Source organism: Pelodiscus sinensis, chromosome 5, assembly GCF_052426305.1.
Source record: "Pelodiscus sinensis isolate ZL-2025 chromosome 5, ASM5242630v1, whole genome shotgun sequence".
NCBI lineage: Eukaryota > Metazoa > Chordata > Testudines > Trionychidae > Pelodiscus > Pelodiscus sinensis.
Window position 1 is genome coordinate 66,123,562 of NC_143056.1, and position 21,704 is coordinate 66,145,265.

The 21,704-nt window shown below is 43.4% G+C and overlaps 2 protein-coding genes across 5 annotated transcripts in view; one reads left to right on the forward strand and one right to left on the reverse strand.

Annotated features, from left to right (window-relative positions):
* CDAN1 (codanin 1) overlaps positions 1 to 4,390 on the reverse strand; it is a 58,121-nt gene extending 53,731 nt beyond the window's left edge. For all 4 annotated transcript variants that reach the window (XR_012903455.2, XM_075927241.2, XM_075927240.2 and 1 more), the window contains exon 1: positions 3,941 to 4,390. Coding sequence is in view for 3 of the 4 variants with exons in the window: in XM_075927241.2 (XP_075783356.2) it covers positions 3,941 to 4,390 (450 nt within the window). In the remaining variant the exon portion in view is untranslated. The remainder of the gene's footprint in view (positions 1 to 3,940) is intronic.
* A 144-nt stretch (positions 4,391 to 4,534) lies between these two features.
* Positions 4,535 to 10,264, forward strand: LOC142829135 (uncharacterized). The gene is made up of 2 exons (XM_075927248.2): positions 4,535 to 4,982; positions 8,078 to 10,264. Exons 1-2 carry the CDS (start codon positions 4,535 to 4,537, stop codon positions 8,734 to 8,736), a joined length of 1,107 nt encoding a protein of 368 aa, XP_075783363.1. The 3' UTR covers positions 8,737 to 10,264.
* Positions 10,265 to 21,704: the final 11,440 nt, after the last annotated feature.

The following is a 21,704-nucleotide window of genomic DNA, read 5'->3' on the forward strand; positions in this document are numbered from 1 at the left end:
TGGGTGCCATGGTGCCCGCAGGCACCGCATTGGGGACCACTGGTATACCTCATACAAATTGGGAGGGTCTCCAAGCTCATCCCTAGAAGGTCATTGGTGGATTCGCTCAAGAAATTCATCTGCAACTGTAGAATTACAATTAAGATCTTCAAAATGTTCTTTCCAGTGAAAATTAATAGCTTTGTCTTTCATAAGTGTGGTTCCATCCTTTGAACGAAGGGGGTTCATGCCATGTCCATAAACTGCCTTAATAGCACTAAAAATACGTGATTATGGGTAGCCATAAAAGTGCTGGAGTTCTTGTGCTCTCTCGGTCCATCATTTGTTCTTGAGTTCTCTGGTTTTACATTGGACTTCCGCCTTTACCTTAGCATGGGCTTCTCTCTTTGTATTGCAATTTCTTCTCATTGATGAATTGTTTGATTTCAACATCATTCTCAAACCAATCCCAATAGTTTCTGGTATGATAGCCAATTGTTTCCTCACAAGTATTGAGGATTGCTGCTTTCAGCTGGCTCCAATGCACCTCAATTTCCTCCAGAAACTCTGATGGAACCTTTTCTTATAAGGCTGCTTGGAAGTGGTCATGCTTAATGGGTCCTTCAGATCTTGACCCTTCAAGCTTGCACCTGATCTGTTTCTTTTGCAGCCCTCATTTGGGGGGCTATCTTAATTTTCACTGTGGATCAAATGAGGCAATCATCAGGCCAGCAGTCATCAGCACTTGTCATTGCTCATGAGAAGTACATCACTACAAACTCGAGCATGAACTATGACATAGTAAAGAAGATGCCAGTGCTTTGAACATGGGCCTCTCCAAGATGTTTTGAACTTTTTTTTGGTCAAGAAAGGGTGTTCATAATGATACGTTCGTGTTCAGCACACTTGGTCAGGAGCAGGATTCCATTTGAGTTGCTTTTGCCAGCTCCTTTCGAAAACTGTTCCTTTACACAGATATCAGTCTTGTCTAACGTGCGTATTGAAATCCCCCCAAAAAAATTCTTCTCTTCTTTAGGGGTCTCTGATAAAATGGTTTCCAGCTGAGAATAGAAATCTTCCTTTACATCCTCATCAGCGTCCACTGTTGGCACACAGGCACTCACAATAGTTACCTCTTGGTTTTTGGTGAGCCTCAGACTATCATAAACTGCTTATTGATGCCTACTGGCACCTCAGAGAGGCACTTTACGAGCTTGTTCTTAATAGCAAAGCCTACTCCATACAATTGAGGTTCATCTAAAGATTTTCCCTTCCAGAAGCTCTCTCCTCCCTCACCTGGTTCATCAGCTCTTCTAGTTTCAGACTCTTCTAGTCTCTTGAGGCTACGCTTACACTGGCAGCTTCTTGTGGAAGAACAGTAGTTGTTCCGCAAAAACTTGCCGGCTGTCTACAATGCACGAGCGTTCTTCCAGAAGTAAATTTACAGTATAGCGTCGTAAAACAGGACTTCTTCCGGAAGAGTTATTCCTCTCCCCACAAGGAATAAGCCCTCTTGTGCAAGAGCTCTTCCACAAGAGGGCAGTGTAGACAGGCAACATGAATTTCTTGCGCAAGAAGCCCCTATGGTTAAAATGGCCATCAGAGCTTTCTTGTGGAAGAGAGTGTCTAAATTGCCATGGATGCTCTTGCACAAAAGCACATGGCAGTGTTGATGCTATCTTGCGGAAGAATTTTTGCACAAGAACTCTTCCACAAGAGAGTTCTTGTGCAAGAAGCTGCCAGTGTAGACGTAGCCCAACTGTACTGGAAATACCACACCTGATGTATTGTAGGGATATAAGCAACTAATCGACCAGTCGCTTCACCCCCCCTTGCTGCCTCTATCACAAAGAGGCAATGAGGGGAGGGGGGGGAAGGAGCGGGTGCTGGTGGGAGCCGGCTTAAAAGCCAGTTCCCCCCAGCTCCAGCTCTCTGGGAGTGGGCAAGGGCACAGCGGTGGCCAACTTTGAAATGTCTGGAGCTCTTGTACATTTCAAAGTTAGAACACAGTGGGGAGCCCAGGCCAGCTGGGAGTTCCGCTGACCTGGGGTTCCACATGGCATGCCTGCTTTGAAATCTACAAGAACCCCTGAAGAAGTGGGCTGTGCCCACAAAAGCACATGATACCATCTATATGTTTTGTTAGTCTATAAAGTGCTACCAGGCCATTTGTTGTTTTAAGTTTATCCTGTACAGACCAACTCGGCTACCCCCTGAAACTTCCAAATAGACAAGTAATAGAAAAAGCCAAAGTGAAATGATTTGCCTAACGTCACACAGTAAGTCAATGGCAGAGCCAGGGATAGAACTCCAGGTATCTTGGTTCCAGGTCCAGAACTCACTCATGAGACCTCAAATCTCTCATTTAAGCAATATTCGACTATCTGGGAAAACTGCACAAACAATGTCTTCACACTATAGCTCAATTTTATCTCTTTCCCTTTTTGAAAATTTTTATTTAAAAACAGCAATGTCTTTCCCTAACCATTTGACCTTTTTCCATGAGATATAGATTTTTCTCCCATCATGGCTCACAACCACATAGTTCAGCTACATTTATACAACACTTTTCTTCCCCCAAAAATGCCAAACACACCGTAAATGTAGTTAACAATTACTAACAATTCAGCTACTCCTTGATTCACCATAACTATCACATTAGAAAATGTCATCTGCTCAGCAGCCATGCTATATAAATTTTAGAAAGGAAGCTGAGAGAAAAAATGTAATTACTTGAGCAGGCATTTGGTAAAAATGGTGTTTACCAACATAACTTCTAACGTATGACAAATGCCAAGAGACTGTAATGAAGTGCTTTACATCACACCTAAGAGATGGCATTGACAGCAGCAGCGAATCCACAAGCACACCACAGGGGCAATAAAACAGAACTCACTCAGAGGGATGAATGAAGTCTATTAAGTTACCACTCTTCCTGCAGCATCCTGGATTTTTTTTGGAAGTCTCTATATTCAAGTAGTAAGCAGGCTAGGCACCCTCTTAGCTTATTAGAACATGCCTTTGAAATTGTGTTTGATAACTGCTTGCTGCAAAACCAGCAGATGGAGCTCTTAAACTACAGGGATCCTCACATTTTAGGAATAGAATACAAGAGAATTTTGTGAACATTCTGTAAATACACTTGGAACTCTAGAGCTTAGGCTAAGTTTATCTGGATAGCCTGTCCAACTTTCATATGACCAAGCTTTCTTCAGCAGCAACAGATCACAATAATAGCCAAATAGCTTTGTGGGTCACATCAAGGGGGTCACATCAAGGGGTTAAGTATCAGAGGGGTAGCCGTGTTAGTCTGAATCTGCAAAAGCGGCGAGGAGTCCTGTGGCACCTTATAGACTAACTGAAGTGTTGGAAACTTTGCCTGGGGGAAACTGCCAGAAACAAAAAATCTGCACCTACTTAATACAAAACTCCTCTTAACACACCAGCACAGCGCATGGAAACTAGGGGCGGTGCTGAGAGCGGGAGGACGCAAGGGATCACACACACCTGGCATTTTATTTTGCAGTGGGGCTGGGCCGTTGAGGAGGAACACGCTACAAACTCTTTTTCGCCGCGGCTGCGGCTCCTCCCCCCTTATTTTCCTCCAGCCCGCAGAAGCGCTGACTGCCCCCAGGGCCCACCACACAGGGTGCCAAACTAGACGAGCTGCCTGCGCGGGCGAGAGTCCCGGCCCCAACCTCGGCTGGACTCGGCCAAGTGGGCTGAGCCCTGGGGCCTGTCGGCTGCACCGGCCGCCCGCAGATCGGTGCTGAGCTCGGCTTGCGCTTCCCACCCCGCCGCAGGCTGCCCCCCTCCATGGCCCGAGCGCGGAGGGAGCGCGGCAGCCCCCGGGAGAGCCCCTAGACGCCAGAATCCGGTTGCTCCAGGCCACCGGCCCGCACGGGGCAGGGAGTCCGGGCTGCTGCAGGCCGCGGCCCCTCGCTGCCGGGCTGCGCGTTACCTCAGCTGGGTCGTGGCTGGGGCCGTGCACGAGCCACCGCACCACGGCGTCCGGCGCCACCTCCTCCCGCAACAGCAGCTCCAAAACAGCCGCCATCCCCGGCCGCCGAGCAGGCGCACTACGCCGCAGCGCGCGGACAAGCGCGGCTGCGGCAGGGCCCGGGGGCGGGGCTGAGACGCTGCACCACGCGGGCGCAGGCGACGGCGCCGCCACTAACTCCCTCGTGCGCCGCGGGGGGGGAGGGGCTAGAATCGGAAAGGGCGGGACCACACCATGGGCGCCGTGGGGCGAGTGTGATGCCAGAAGGGGGCGGGGCTCCAAGGGTCGGTGCCTCTGGTGGGCGGGGCAAGAGGGGGCTGTCACGGGGCGCAGTAGGTATTGCCATTGGGGCGCGCAGCCTCCCTGCGCGGGGCGGGGCGGCCCGGCCACCGACTCCCGCCCCCTCCCCATGTCAACAAGCGGGGCGCGCGGCGCCTGCGCTGGGGGCTTGCGCGTCCCTCGCTCTCGTGCGCGGCGTTGGTCTCCCGAGCAGGGCCCGGGCTGTGGCCTAGCGGCGGGCGCGCGGCGATCGGGGCGGCCCGCGGGCCGGGCAGGATGATGGCCGAGGACTCGCCCAAGCGGCGCAAGGCCAATTTCAACGAGGCGGAGACCGAGGTGCTGATCGAGCAGGTGCTGAAGCACGAGCAGCTGCTGTTCGCGGCGGGGCCAGGCCGCGCCTCCCCGGGCCAGAAGCGGCGGGTGTGGGAGCTGATCCGGCACAAGGTGAACCCGGTGGCCGCCTGCCCCCGCGACGTGGAGGATCTCAAGAAGCGCTGGCGGGACCTGAAGCGCCGCGACCGCAGCAAGCTCTGCCGCCTCTCGCACGGCTGCGGCCCCCCCGGCGGGCTCGGCCTGCTGCTGCCCACCGACGAGATGTCCCAGCCCGCCTCGCAGCCCGACCACCACCGCGCCTACGGCTCTGCCATGGGCCACGCCGAGGCCGTTCCCATCGTGGGCGGCATCGACACGCTGGACCTGCCGGGAGCCTCCGTGGTGGACATCGGTGAGCCGCGGGGCGGGACAGCGGGGCCCCAGGCGCCCCCCCGCCAATCTGGGCCTGCGACGCGGCAGGAGTCGGCGTTGTCATGGAGCCGGGGGATTACCCCCCCCTCCGGCCCATGCCCCCTGCAGAGGAGTTAGCTCAGCCTCTGTGCAGCTCCCGGCGGCTTTGTGCTGCTTCCCCACGTCCGGCGCTGAAAGGGGGGCACCTGTCATCAGCCGGGAGCGGCGGCTCCCAGGTCCCCCCCTCCCCCCGCCGTGGCCCGGCTTCATTCTTAATGATGAGATTTTTTTTTGCCCTGTCGGGGACCCGTACGACCACGGCCCCTCTAGATGTGGCTTGAAGCTCTGCAGCCTGTCCCAGAGGTGCTTCCTAAGGGACAGACCAGAGCATCACTCACCCCCTTCCCCTCAACTCCTGTTACTCACATGAGGCAGTGGTGTAATGTACAAAGGACACAAGTGTAAGTGAGACTTACCCCAGGCAGTTTTCGGTTTGAAGCTTTGTGCTTGCTTATGCCCCTGTCAGTGACGTCTCCATCTTCCAGTGGTTTTAGGGACCATGATGCATAGCTTGCTTGTGTGAAGAATCAATTTGTTTTTTGTGTTATAGCAGTTGCTCATAGTTATATCTAACTGTAAAGTGTTTCTAATCTGGAAAATGCTTAGGCTTTATCTACACAGCAGTGTTATTTTGGAATAACTGACTGTTCCAAATAACAGAGTCCATGTCTAAACACAATCAGTTATTTCGACATAATATCAAAATAATGTCAAGCTGGAGGACTGCTTACTCAGACTCCTGTAACCCTCATTGTGTGAGGAGTAGGGGAAGAATGCTCTATCTCAAAATAACTGCTGTGTAGACAGCTCCAAAAGTCTAAATAAGCTATTTCGCAACTTAAGCTACACAATAAGCGTAGCTCAAGTCCTGTGACTTATTTCGAGTTTAGCCCTGTTGTTGAGGGTGTGTCTAGACTACCTAGTTTTGTCGACAAAAGTGGACTTTTGTCGACAAAACTATACCAGCGTCTACACTACCGCTGAGTTCTGTCGACATAACGTCGACAGAACTCAGCAGTTTTGTCGATACTGGTATACCTCATTTTACGAGGCATAACACCTTCTGTCGACAGAACTCTGTCGACAGAAGGTGTTATTGCCTGTAACGTTGCGTCCAGATTACGGAGTTCTGTCGACAAAGCAGCTTGCTTTGTCGACAGAACTCAATGTGTCTGGACGCTTTGTCGACGGAAGTTTTGTCGACAGTATCTGTCGACAAAACTTCCGTCGACAAAACGCGGTAGTCTAGACGTACCCATAGACTCAGACACTTGCTTCACTTTATTCCTCTAAAGTGTAACATTGATTTTAGTGGGATTACTCTTGATAGTCAAGGCAAGTAATATAAGAACCAAGGTTTTAAGTAGTATCTGTTCACCTGATTCTGTGCCTCAAGAAGGAAAAAAACTCCCAGAACACTATCTTATGAGTAGATTGTATAAAATATCAAGTCACAGGTAATTATAGTTGTCAGAAGAAATGAACACAGTATGATTTAAGAAGCAGAGCCTTTTCTTCATTTACTAATTCACCAGGGGTCACAGTTGTGTGCAAATTAAGGATGTTCTACTGTCCAAAATACTTTTTTCAACATAATTTGTTTATAATGGCTTCCTCTTCTTGCCTAAATCAGATAGATGGTGAACTGTTGGCAGGTTTTGCTTTATAGGCAGTGAAAACAAGTGAACAAACAGTATAGACCCACCTGCATATATGCAAATTTGGATCATTCCAAACACTCACAAGAAAGTATTCCACCTTGCAAATCCCAGCCTTTGTAAAATGCAGCCAACTGGTAAATTACACCCTGTTGTGTGTGAGCTGCAAGGTATGAGCATTAGTGCAAGGAATCAGAGGCCAGGTCCACACTGCAGGGGAAGGTCAAGCCCCCAAGGCTCGGACCTCCTCAGCACTGGGGAGCCCTCACTGGAGCTCAGACTCCCCCATTGTTTCCCTACTATGGAGCTGGAGCCCACAAAATCTACTAGCCTGGGCCTCTTAGGCTCTGGTGTGCAAGGGGAATGTGGGGAGTGTCAGTCAGGGGCCATGTCTATGAGGGGTTTGTTTTGTTTTGCTTCTCACTTGAGTGCAGCCCCCAACTGATTTTTCTGTGGGTTAATGGCCCCTACCCAACAAAAGGTTCCCCACCTCTAGCTTAAGCTATGCAATTCCAGCTACATAACAAAATGTAGCTGGAGTCGGTGTACTTTAAGCTGTGTTTTGGCGCCATCCTCACAGCGGGAAGTCGATAGAACACTTCTATCTACTTTCCTTAGTCCTCATATGGAGTAGGAATACTGGCACTGACAGGGGCACCCTGAGCAATTGATTTAGCAGGTCTTTTACTAGACTCACTAAATCATACACCAGAAGATCAACTGCTGCAGTGTTGATCTTCCCACAATTGGAGACTTCTGACAAGGAGGAGTGATTCAGAGAGGGTGCCACTGTGGGTCTGCTTTGCAAATACTGGGTTTATTGTGCTAAACTTGGAGAGAGGAAAATAAGAGCTTGGAATGAATTTAGTCTGTTCTGTATCACATGCTTTTGACTGATCTGTTGGGGAGTAAGTGATTTCAATGGGAGGGCAGGTCTACAGTACAGGTTCAAGTTGATCTAAGCTACACAGTTTGAGTTGCATTAGTAGCATAACTCAGGTCAGCGTATCTTAAATCTCCCTACCTTAGGGTCCACACCGTGCTGGGTTTCTCCCATCAACTCTCCTTACTCATTTCATTCTGGTGGAGTACTAGAGTCGATTCTGAGCAATCGGCAGTCAGTCCCTGCTGTTGTGGTGACAAAGATTTGCATTGCTGAGTTATGTCATTTACAGTAAGCATGTTTTGATTATTTCAAAGCGTGCTATGAGTGTAGGAGATAATACAGTACAACTCCTCATTGTAGGGTCTTGACATCAGAAGAATTAACTACCACATAAAAAAGCCAGTTGTACTCACGGGGTAGGCAGAGGTTTGATTAAGCACAGAGATGATGAAGTCTGACTCCTATTTCCATTTCTCCTCTATGCCCTTTTAGGGTTTACAGATGATCCTGGCCCATCCCATCAACCCTGTCTTGAGAAGATGAACTTAAAAGAAGAAATAGTAGTGAAGGTAGTGGAGCCAGAAGAAAGTTCTGAGGACATGGCTGTGGTTCCACCTAGCCAGGAGCACTTGCCCTTTCTGGGAACAGCTGGGGGTGGCTTGTCTGGGAAAGTAAAAGCCAAAACAAAAGGCCGGTCACAGGCAGACCAAAATGAAATTACTGAAGAGGATTTAATACAGATTCAGCAGAACCAGATGCAAGTGATCCAATCTGGCTTTGACAGTGTCAATCACAACCTTCGTTTGCTGCAGCAAGGCATGCAAGATCTCAGCAACAGCCTCAGTATTATGGCACACACACTGGTGGCTATCAAAAATGTTTATGTGAAAAACAACACAGGCCCAACCACCTATGCCACCACTTCTACTCAGACCACTGCAGGGTATCTGAGTCCTGGGTCTCCCCAGATCTCCCCAGCTGAAGACAGAGGCAGAGTACAGATGGCCGGAAGCAGCAGCAGAAGCAGCAGCTGTAGTTCTAGTTCTATGTCTCAAGAACCAGGCCCTTCGGAATTTCCTAGACCACCCCTGAGAACCATTAAGAAAGAACATCCAAATGGCTGCTACTATTTCTGTTTTGCAGATGTGTAAAACTTGAATATATGTAAAATGACTGATATTAGAGGTGCTGTTATGTCTGCTCCAGCCTGTGACTATAATGGAGCCAACTGGACTTGCCTCCGGCTTTTTTTTTTTTTCCCCAGTGGGGAAAGTTTTACATTAGGTGGCATTTAACACTACCAATCTCCCATTTGTTAACACCAACTGTTTGCAGTTGGTTAATGTGTCTCTTCTGTTTTCTTCCTTATCCTCGTTCCAAAAAATCAAATTTATTTTGACTAAGACTCTTGTGTGTATCCTCTTTGAGTTAGTGACGTTTTGAATATAAAACGCATGATGGAGTGGGGTGCAAAGGTAAAGTTACAATTATTTAATAGCAGGAGCAGAATCTGCTAGTTACACAAGTTGAGTGTTTTTAAATTCAACTGCAAAAATAGTTGACTTTAAATTTAGTGTCTGCTATTTTTATTGTATTTTTAAAAAGCCCTTGTAAAAAATCTGAGCTGTGCAAGGTACCCCAAGGGTTTGACAACGTTACGTCCTCAGGGATTGAATAGAACTAGGCCGCAGAGCTGCTGATCCATGAGTGTGCTGCTCAGATTTAATCCAGCATTGTTCCATCTGGTCACTGGTCACTTTCAGCTCTTCAGATGCACCTTCCCTGCAGAAGCATTTTGCTTAACTGCAATGAAAGTGGAGGTTACTTGTCATCATTTAAAAAGAAAAACAAACTTAGCAAAACAATATTTCTGATGTCTACTTTCAATATGGAACTGGTCTATCTTAGCACCAGGTTCTGTCTTCAGCAGATACAGCATGCTTTCTGGGGACAAATATCATACCATCTGAAAAAAACCCATTGCCCAGAACTGACAGTAAACTTGCTGCTCAGAATATGCCAGTTAAGAGTTTGACTTCGGTTGGGGCAGAACAAGTGCTCTTTCTTTGCTCTTGAAAGAGTTCCAGTTGCTGGGCCTCTGTTTGGACAGAAGTGGTAGAAGACCTTCCATTCCCTTATTATTTATATCATAGCACTTAAGAGCCCTACTCATTGATCAGGACCACATTGTGCTAGGCACATTGAAGAGAAATATAGTTCCGTACTATGTCTGGAGGTAAAAAAGAGGATGGAAACAAGGAGAGTCTGGGAAAAAACAATTCCTAAATGTCAGCGGTGGCACGAATAAGAGCCAAGGAGAACCATTACTTATCCTGATAGAACAAAAGCCTGGTTTTTACATTAATTTCTATAGATGACAATGCATTTCATTTGAGTATCAAAATAGTGAAAACTATTGCTATTTAACAGCTCTTCTTAAATTAATTGTGACTAGTACATATGATTGCTTTATCCACATACCCACAGAGTTCAGCTCCTTTCCTAGCTGAGAAAGGGTATGGATCTGTTAAGTAAGATGTCATTTTTACAGTCAGTTGTGACCATAGTACTGTGCTTTTAGGAAGTACCTTTTTTGTTAATTCTGAGGAAATAATGAAGCCCTTTGTTTTAAATTTCAATAAAGCTGAGGGGACATCAACAGCTGCCAGCATTAGGGAGTAGTGCAAGAATTTTTCATCGGGGTCCCAAAATAAGATCCCCTTATTGGAGACTGAAACTGCTACCCCAAAGTGAGCAAATTTCAGTCACATAGCCTGCACCGAGTCCCCACATTTGGACTGCCTGTATAGAAGAGGGTTTGATCATGTTGAGAGAGCTCTGTTATTCTAGTTGGCTGCTCTTCAGGTATGGCTGAAAAACAAATCTGAAACAAGTTATCCAGATGGCTGAAAGGAATCTCGGACAGTATTAAAACTAAATACTCCCACAGACTTTTTTCCCATTTAGTATTGTATTGGGGGGGTGGCCTTTAATCCATTACCCCCCACAGCAGTTATTAGTGACAGTTTACTTCCTGCAGCAGAAAGAAACAAACCAATGGTTGAGACAAGGATGGACTATTACCCAACACCAGCACAAAGATACGCTACCTGCGGGTGCCATGGTTTAAGTAGTTCAGACTTCAGAGCTCTGAGGTGTTCCATCTGTATTAGACCTACCAGCACAAATGCAAAAGTAGGGTTATTTTGTCATCACCTTTGGAAACTATTGTGTTACTTTCTCCAACTCATTAGTTTCCCTTTACTGCTGATGAAAAGATTCCCTTTTATTTTCCTTTATATTAACTTCAGCACCTGTGTATATATTTTTTAATCTGGCAGCTGTTGCCTAATTAAAAGTAAACCTGCAGTATAATATTGCTGGTGTGTGTTCTTCCTCACTTTCCTAGTCTGTGTACAGTATGCAAGATTATACTGTAACACAAATATACAATACATCTTCAGTATAGGTTAATACAGGCTAGGGGCCTTCTACAAAAAGATGGTCTGGCTTCTGAGAAGTTTTACTTCAAAAACACAGTTGCTGCAGGTAATAGGCACAGCTACCTTATGAATCACCTACCAGGTTTCCTTAAACTGACCCATCCAGAATTAGTTTGTCCTAAGCTTTGATGTTAAAAGCTTCCTATTGCTTGGGAATAGCATAGGATTCCTATTTGCTCGATGTGCACATATTAATGTGATGGGAATTCACATAGGCAGAACCTGCTCATTGACATGTAGGCTTCATCAAGTTGTGTTTCCTTTACCTCGGGTGGGGAACCGAAGGCTTGGCGGCTGGATGTGGCCCCGGAATTTGCCTGTATCCAGCCTCCAAAGCTCAGAGCTCTGGCCTCCCACCCACCACTACCGACAGGGCTGGAGTACACAAAATCCCCAAACCTGGGCTCTTCTAGGCTCTTGTGTGCAAGGGGAACGAGGGAAGTGTCTTTCTTCTCAGTCAGGGGACATGTCAGGGAGGGGTTTTTATTCTTTGTTTCTCACTGTGTGGCCTCTGACTAACTTTTCTGTGGGTCAGCAGCCCCTGACCCAAAAAAAGTTCCCCACCCTTGCTTTAACTGAAATGCAGCCTTTACCTCTATTCTGTTAAGACAAGTAGTGATTATTGCTTCAGTAACATGCAGCAAGATTAGAGAAATGTGCTCTAAAGAACACCTAATCATGCTGGGCAGTGACTCCCAACTTGTCCAGGCTACAGCACCCACTTCTTAACTGTTCAGCATCTTTTGAGGCTATTTTGCCAATTGTTCGCTATTTTGCAGCATTGCTTGGTAGAGTCTAGCTTGCATGTACTACACATCTCTCTCACACTGAAATTTGAGTCTGCTATGTTGGATTTTTTTCAACTGAGAAGCGGCCAATATTTGTAGGTCAAGTGCTGCGGAATTCCTGAGACACTTTAAGAACAGTGGGTGGACAAGACCCTCCCGCCATGCAATCATGAACACGACACTAGTCACTAGTAATTATTTACTTACATTCATTGTGGCCAGATAAAGTTCAAACCCTTTCATTTGAGATATGATTCATATTCCAATCAAGTTTTGAGCAGTGACAGCTCTGTAAATTAACCCACTGAGCTACCTGGCTTCAGTACAGAATTGCTATTTCGATCCCCAGCATCATACATTTGAATTGTGCTCATCTGATCTACTGGTATGCAACATCCATTATATTACTGACTTTCAACAGACCTGCATAGGAAGTCTCTCTCTACTGAAGTATATTACCAAATTCCTTCCTGCTTCTAAACCAAGACATTTTCTGAGATTTATGACTGTAAATGAATTCAGGATTTATGCTTCTATTGTGTGAAGAGACTTGAGATTATTTGCATAAAAGAAAATAGGTGAGGGCCTGTTCCAGCTACTGTGGAAACCAATGAGAGTATTGCTATTGACTGTAAAGGGGTCAGTGCCTGGCCCTTTTATTTGTGGTGCCAATACCTAGCATGGCAGTGGCATAGCATATGTGGTTGGTGATAGAGCTGAAATAGAGCTGATGGAATTTTCCCCTGTTGTGGACTTCATCTCTAATATTCCATGTTGCCATGTTACAGACCAGACTATTTTCTGTAGCAAATCAGGAATGAGAAATGCATGTTTACTTGCAGATATAACCATTGAAGGGGATTTAGCCTACATGTACCTGCTTTATCAGAAATATATGAAAAGTGACTTAAGCCTGGTCAACACTACCAAGTTTTGTTGCCAAAAACGGCTTTTGGCAATAAAGCAGCATGAGTATGCATACTGCAGTGCAATTTGTGTAAAGGAAAAATGCCCAGTTTCGGTGACCAAAACTGTCCATCTTTATGAGAAACTTTTTTTTCTTTTCTCCTCCCTTTCTTGTTGACAAAGAGCCAATGTAGACACTACTGTTTGTTTTGTTGACAGATCTGGCTTCTGCCAGTCTCCCAGAATGCCTACCCTGATTGCTCTGCTCATTGTTTTGAACTCTGCTATCCTACAAGCATATGCTCCTGCTCCTTCAGAGTTCCAGAAAGTATCTGGCAGCGGAGTGTGCTGCTCTGGGTAACAGTAAGTTGTTGGAATGTTTCTGTTCTACCCTGCACTAGGAACACTGCTCCAGGGAGGAGGTGGCAGGAGATTACTATGCTGCAGTGACATTCCTCCACATGGTGAGCTCACAAAGCTACTCATGATGCCGCTCCCAGCAGCTGAGGAGGCTATGGGAGAACTTGAAAGGAATCCCAAGATGCATAGGGATCAGCTCTGCCTTTCCACAACATTGCACGGTGCTAACACTGTCAATGATGGCATCCCCAGCGTGGACATGATTTGTCAACAGAGGAAGCAAGTGTGAACACCCTCTGGTGATTTTTGTTTGTAGACTTCTGGGTGTCAAAAGTTTTGTTAACAAAACTTGGTAGCATATACAAGTAACTGCTACTTGTCCAAATTCTACAACAGCCTTTTTTCTTTCACTTTTCTATGTGCTGCAGCTCAGATACATTGCATACAGACAAGGCTGGTTTCCTCATGCAGCTGCAAGGCCAGTAAAAGCCAGGACCATCCCTGACAGCTATCTTATAAAGAATATTTGCCATCATTCTAAGACGACACTGACCACAGAGACCTTTGTGACTGGAGGGGAGGTAACAAAGGAGACTATTGGTTTCTCAGGGTATATCTACACAAACTGCTTTAGTGACATCTGCACTAGTGCTTTAATGCTTCAGTGAAGACACCTCCATGAGAATAATAGATTTATAGTATCCCAGGGCTAGAAGAGACCTCAGGAGGTCACTGAGTCCAGCCTCCTGCCCAAAGCAGGACCAATCCCAACTAAAGAATTCTCCAACTGAGTAGCACTGTAAACACTGGGGGTTAGGTAAATTTAACTCTGTCACCTCGGAGAATGGATTTTTCACACCTCTGAATGACGTAGTTATGCTGATCTAGTTTCCTAGTGTAAACAAGGCCAGAATGACAGATTTGGTATCTGCCAGATTTTTACTACACTGAACCTGACCTGTACCAGAGTCATTGCTTGGTTATATGGAGGGAGCGAGGTTAGAAACAGCAAAGCTAAAATGTCTATCCTTACTACTGTAATAGTGAATCAGTACGAGCTTTTGGGTCCAACCTTTCCAGTTTGCAACATCAACATCTCAGTTACTTGCTTTAATACCAACAAATTTCCACTGTGTATGTTCTACATATTCAAAAGAAACAATTATGTCATAATACAATTGATGCTGCTTCTCTCCATTTGTAAGTTCAGAGTTTTAAGAGTCAAGAAATAGGCTATAAAAATAATTGGCTGAGTTTTATAAACCATAAACTTATATGTAGGCATTCAAGGATTGAAGTTTTGCATGCTGAATGAGTATTTTATTTAGAACCAGTTTATAAAAATAAAATACAAAATAATTTGAAAACAGAACATAAAACATTGTACAAAGCCTTGATATGGTACAAATGGGAAAACAAATAAATAATTACACCTTTATATACAAACAACTGTTACAAGGGCATTAGTTCTTTTGCTGAAATCTTATGTTCTTTGATGCCTGAGCAAAAAGAAAACAAAAATGGCTTACAAGATTTCAGGGAGAGGAGACAAAGGGAAAGTACAGGGCAAGAGAGTTTGGAGGACTCTCAACAATTACCTCTTACAATGGTCACTAATAAGATCTGGGAACAACAATTATATCATATATTTTAATCTTGAGTTGTTAAATATCTTATTGGCTTCATGGAACATTCTGTCTGTAGCTGATTTACAGAATTTCATTTATTTCTTTTATTGCCCAGAGATTTTACAGTAGCAACTAATGATTCACAGATTCAGCAGTTCACTAATCTCTACGCATTGCTGGTGATTTCCTTAATTTATCGTACTGGATACTTGTAGGAAAACAGTTGAAAATCAGTTGCCGCCCACGCCAACATAACAGCTTGTATCTGAGCTGATTCAAGAGAAAAATCAGAAGTCAGGAAGACTTTAGAACCTTGCTCTCGGGCCAGGGAAGGTAGTATGAATGCAGGGAAAGTCTCCAAGTAACTTCTTATTGGGATTTTGTCAAGCAGGTAGAGGAACAGAGGGTATGACATAGCTTTAAAAAAAAAAAAAAAAAAAAAAAACCTGACTTTCCCAATGTCAAATTATGACCTTGCTCTGCCATGCATACATAGGGGTTTATGAGAATCAAAAAGGACTCCCACTCTCCAGACATGGGAAGACAGGCTCATCCACATTGTATTTTTGGAGGTAAGTGCAAATTGTCCTGCTGTTAGAGCACCCCATACACTGGTCAGTTGACAGATGAACTGATTCTGAAAGGACTCTTAACACCTACATCTCCCATTGGAGGTAGTTAAATTCCTTTTGAGACTTTTGAGTGGTGAACACCTCTTATGGGCAGCCTGCTTATGATATTGCTTTAGAGTCCATGTGCTCTCCGCCCCGGTCACAGAATGGCTCCCCACCACAATAATTGCTAAAATAAACTAAGGAGGGGGCATAGGTCTGCACTGTGGTCACGAAACAGATATTCATTTTCCCAAATAAAATAACCAGCAACTGTAAATATTCTCACAGTGTAGTGTGCCCATTCCTTCAGTTCATATACTGGCAAAAGCTCCACTGACTTCAATGAGAGTTTCATTTCCACGAGAATGGCTAGACCAGCCCAGGATCCAAATTATCCATATGCAGGAGGAATGGAATTAGTAAACAGCAAAACTTATAGATCATATAAGCCAACATTTGCACTGGATAAGGATATTGCTGAAGGCCTAAGAAGCAAAACATCTGAATCAACATATATTCATTTGTATATAAGCAGGGTTTCTTTATTTCAGCATTTCAGTAAAAGCCTTTGTTATATTCAAGCTCAAGTTTTGCATTGCACAGTGTCTAGCATTAATGAGAGATGGACTCTGAACCAACACAGAGGCTTCAGATACCATGCATCTTTGAAAAAGTTCAAGTCAATATCTGAGCTTGCAGTTAAAATCACACTCTTGTACTATCTTTATGCATCAGCCACATATTTATTTCTGAATATAATTTTCTCCTCAATGAACAATTTTTGCAAAGGGAGAAAGTCATTTCCATGATTAGCTGGCACGGATGCTGAGCATCTTGGAAAGTGAATGGCTAACAAAAAACAGTATATTCTATACAGGAAAGATTGAAAGTACTAGAGACTTGTCATTCTTAAAGAATCACTACTACTAAGGATGAATGGAATGAAGGTGAAATATAAATTAAAACATTAATTAATGGAGTAGCCACTAAGATAACAAACAGGACCTAGAGATAATAAGCGTCTATATATTTTTGTCTTAAAGAGACCTCTGGCTCAATATTAAAATAAACCTGATGATTTAAAGCATAATATTACAGAGCCTGCTGTGACTGTAATTATACCATCTCCTCTGCCTTAGATGGCATGGTAGGGTAAAACTAGGTAGTATGAGAGATTACACAATCCAGTCTCCCCTTTATTTAATTTATTTTTTCCAAAGATATTTGTATGTTTGTGTTTCAGGGGAAGGGAGGTCAGGTAGGAGGCCAGTAACATACAGATTGTGAACTTATGTGTACTGTGGTGACTTGTCTGTATTTCTTAAGATTCATTTGTTCACTGTCTGGTTTCCTTGTATTTTCCCCAAAGAGATATATGAAAGGGCATTAGACTAAATGCTCCAGTAATAGCAAGGGCCTTTCATAATTTTTAACAGGCAAACACAGGGGACATGGTTAGGTAGTACATCTTTTTCAATACAGTAACCAGGTCCCCTGACTGTGGTATAATGGAAACACAGATGAACTAACTGACAGTTGGAATGACAGTGTTTACATTATGAGACTAATCTTGCAAGTTGCTGAGCATCCTCATCTTCAACAGTGGTCAACAGGAGTTGAGGGCATTCAGCACTCCACAGGATCAAGCCCATAAGAAAACAAATTGTTACTTTATACCAGAGTACTAGAAATAATTGGATTGTGATTCCAATTACACATTCCTCCTATTCGTTTATGTCATTGAAATGAAATATGCAAAAATATTTAAATGAAACAAAAAAATATTATATCAAATAGTATTGGGAGGCATGCATTAGTTCTTTGCCACTAATTCACTGTTAAAGAGACTGAAACAATTACCTTTTGGCAGTGCTTCATTCTCATGTTGATGCCACTACCAGAATTCATGTCCTTACAGTTCTGGGGAAAATGTACAATTCATTATGGAAAAGGTTGCCTGCTGAGAGGAGACTGTAGTGTAAATCAAGCATTGCCTAAGTTCTGCTTTAGGGAGGGAGAAAGAATTAGGTTTATAGTACATTACAGTTCAGCCACTGTCACAAATGCTGTATAAGGAGCATGGGCATTTTGCCCAAGTTAGCACTGTATGATTGGGGGGAGGAGCAGGGCTGGGGTTGCAATTAGGCCAGATAAGTGTGGGTAGTTCAAGAAGGAGGTAAAACTAAAAGAAAGGACAGTAGGCCTCTGTTAGTTCTGGCAGAGCTGAATTTTAACAAAGAGTTAAAGGTAGTTAAGGTAGTTCCCACACATTTTTATTGAAAAAATAGGTGGTGAATGTAACTACTTTTAAAAGACCAAGTTCAGTGTTTCCCTTGCTATAATTGATCACAATGCCCCAGAAATGCATAGAATGGAGATCTCAGAATACAGGTCTTAAAAGATGAAAAGACCATCAGCCCACTTTTAAACATATAGGACAAGATATAGCCCTGTGCTTCATGAGTATTCTGTGAGGTCAGGGCATAGGGAGCTTGTTTCTCACCCATGCAAATATCAAGAAAGGATTTTCCCAGAAAGGATATAGTTGCTGGCTACAGGGAATGTCCTGCACCAAGACACTCACCCAGACAGCTAACATGTAGTGATAACTGGGGCAAAGTATGGCTCCTTTTTTAGAGCAGTAGCACAGCACAATTAGCAGCATGTTACCTATGCCTATTCTGAGGCACCTGCTCTGTTCTAGTGGCAGATATACACTTAGCATCCTTCTGTCTGCCAACTCTGGCATGTCTCTCATTAAGTTGAGACAGGTTTTTTCTTATAATTGATCAAACAAGTTGTCGGTGTACCTTGGAAAGGTTTTGCTAATACTAATACCCACTTTTAAAAACTACCAACTAAGCACGATATCAAATGCTTGCTTTTATTTCATTTAATACATTAAGGGAGTCATACTGACATCTGTGCAAAAATGCTCTAGAGGGCGTAGCAGTCATAAAAGGGGAAAATTCTGCTCCTTCCCCAACACCTCCTACTTGGCCACAAAAGACCCATGAAACAGTGGAACTGCCAGTTTCAGAACACATGCGTGGTACTGAAGAGGAACTATGCAGGACAAATCTGAAAGTTCTGTATGTCTTGGCTGCATAGCAGTTCTCTCCCCAAAAATGGAGATATGGATTGGAGGAGAGTATAATGGGTTCATGAACTAACCTTTGTGTAAGAGGAAGCTACTGAAACCTGTGCAGAATGGCTGCAGCTGCTCTGGGCCCTGGGGAAGATTCTCCCTTTCCTAAGCATTGGTTCCCCGCACAAAGCCATTTACTTAGACTTTACACAGCAGCCTTTGGCTTTTAGCATTACTGGAATTAAATGTATATAATTTATATATTTTCACTGCTGGGATTTATTCTTTACATGGTCACTGATGATTACAGAGGCTCTTCTAGAAATGTTACAAGGATGGCAATTACACAGGACTTACTATATAACTACATTTGCTCATAGCTTAGTTCATAATACTCAATTTTGTTACCTTCATGGGAGAGAAGTTACATAACCAACAAACTTAAACAGGGAGAACAGTACAAGAGAGGCTATATTCTTGACTGATCCATAAATTAAAGTTGCTTCCATTAGCAACTCAGTATTTTTCTAATCAGCTACAAAACCATTTGTCTCAGAAATCTGCAATGAGCCACCACCCGGGACATAAAGTTCTTTTACTATGCATAGTACTCAAAATGCCAAAAGCATCATCCTCTGCTTTGATCTTTCCTCCATTCTTATGTAGTCCCTCTCTTTTTATTGTCAAGAAGTGCAAATAGTAATGTATTTCTACAACATTAATGTTCTCCGTTATATTCACAATTATGTAATATTGCACAATAATATTGGTATATTTTAATCTCTGGCAAAGAGAAAGAAAACATCTCAAGTTTCAGGTCTCCCCTCATCTGTAAAACAACCTATAGTTATAACAGCAGTGATTATCTGGTTTGGGATCCTGCTATATCAGGGAGAAAATGCAATTACCTTAATTTTAGTATTTCAGGGGAAAGGCACAGAGCCCAAACTTGCCCTCACTGAAGTTAATGCCACCCACCACCCCCTCTCCCAGTCCTCACTGGTATAGGACTGGTATAGTGAATACTCCTCAGAAAATTGAGAATGAAAAATTATCATAAGCTGCCACACAGTCTTAAGAAACCGTATCAGCAGAACCTTTAGAAAAAATATCTACAATGACATTCAACTCTCTTTAGTGAGCACTGCAAGGTGACAGGTAAGGAAATCAAAAAGAAAACGATGGGGTTTGTTTTGTTTTTGTCATAGTCATATATTAGGCATTCATTAACTGTCACTGCTCTTGTATCGTGGTGCAGCTTAAAAACGCACATGAAAAATGAAAAAACAATAATTACAAATCCTATCTTGCAATCAAAGATACAGTACCTCTGAGTCTGTGTTCCTGTTTCACACGCAAACACACACATACACACACACACAATTATAAATAAAAGGAAAAGGCTGAGACACAAAACACTGACTTGCTGGCAAATCACCAACCCTTCAACCTTGTACTGAGGCATGAAGGCTATTTGACTTGGTGGATGCCAGGAAACTATTTTCAGGAAAAGAGAGATGCAACGCTAAGAGTATTCAGGCACACAATAGAAAAAGAACTGCACCATCTGTGGTCTATAAATTCCAAATGAAAAATGAGAAAGAATAAGTGTATATAAGCATATGTGTGTGTGTATATATATATATATTTATAAATATTTATATTATATAATTTACCATGAGGACATGCAATTATTAATATAGCACCTATTATACAATATAATACAAAGGAATAGGCCTCTCCAATGGTATAATTTCTTCAGAAACAGTAGGTATGCCCTACCTATTGCATTCCTCTGCAGTGCTTGAAACCCTGAGTTCCACTAAGGTTCCACACTGTGCTACATTACATATGGAAAACAGTATGCACAGGAGGGAAAAGAAAATCCCAATACACTTTGACAGAACAAGTAAAATTCAGTGCAGCTCCAGGATAGCTGTGATGCAGCTTTAGAAATATGTTAGAGGGGAAATATTTCCTTTTCAGTCCAAAGGTACAAGTTTGGCAACAAACAGGTTAAATATAAAAAGCACAGATATTGGCTACAAAGGCATATGACTACAGCAAGCAGATCAGTAATTGACAACGCTCCCACTCATCCGGCATCGTTAGGACAGGTAGCATTAGGAATGCTAGTGTAGCCCTCTCAGATCTGTACTTCCATGTTTTAGATTATTCTGATCCACTGTCCATTTCAGAGAAGTTTCTGAGATTTGTTTTCCTTCCAGTTACATTGCCAAATTGTCTCATTAAGATTCTCTAGGAAGAGGAAGTGAAGGCCTTTATTCCTCTTGTCTATAACTTATCAAGTGTAGAGGTTATGCACTCCCCTTTCAGCATGAAACAAATACATAGTTCATCTTCTAGATTTATGCTAAATTTCAAGGTAAAAACTGAATCTGCTCCTTCTCAGCATTGCCATCTTGGGTTTAGTGTCAAGACAGCAACATCGTGAATAAGGTTAATATGGGCTTAAGTGGGTCATAGCTAATGGGAAAATGATTGTTGTAACAAAGTTTCTCTTTTGCACTCAGTCATTCAGACAAACAATTTATATACTTCTGATCAAATACACACAATGGTATATGGTTAAGTCCTCCGTGCTGAAGACTCTACCTTTCTTTTCCTGCAACTCAGACTTAAATGACTGTCTCCAGAATATATTTAATACAGTCCTGGAGAGGAAAACCATGGCTCCAGAAGGGAAAAAAACAACAACATTATTGTTGTTTAAAGGTTCTTGGATACTAAATAACAAAAGACAAATGCCCTGCAAAATATCACTATAAAAACTCAGAAAATGTTAAACATTTTTAAAATGTCATCAGTATATAGAAGAGGTGAAGTGTCTAATTTTTCTTAGATAGGGGAAACTGTACCTTAGGAGTTTCATCTCAAAGAATGAGATGGAAACTGAATGACTCAGAAAGAGATGTGCACAGCCTGACACTGAAATGACTCAAATTTAAAAAGTCATCTTTCAAATAATGTGCTTATTTAAACTTCTACTAAAAAAAAAAACAGCTTGAGAAGTACAGTACTTATCTCGGAGGTCGAAGCGTCATTGTGGAAATAAAAACAGATTTTTCAGGTTCTATTACATATTCTTTGAGAAAGAAGATTTGGCCTAATAATTTAAGGCCTAAGTAAACAAGATAAAATACAACTACATTAAAATTCCTATTAGAACACTCAGTTTCACCTTCAAATGTTCCACACATCTTTAACTGTC

Excerpts from the sequence above, each read along its gene's own strand:
- LOC142829135 (XM_075927248.2), top strand. The coding sequence starts at position 4,535 with ATGATGGCCGAGGACTCGCCCAAGCGGCGCAAGGCCAATTTCAACGAG. Across the intron at positions 4,983-8,077 it reads AGCCTCCGTGGTGGACATCG|GGTTTACAGATGATCCTGGC; the intron begins GTGAGCCGCGGG and ends ATGCCCTTTTAG.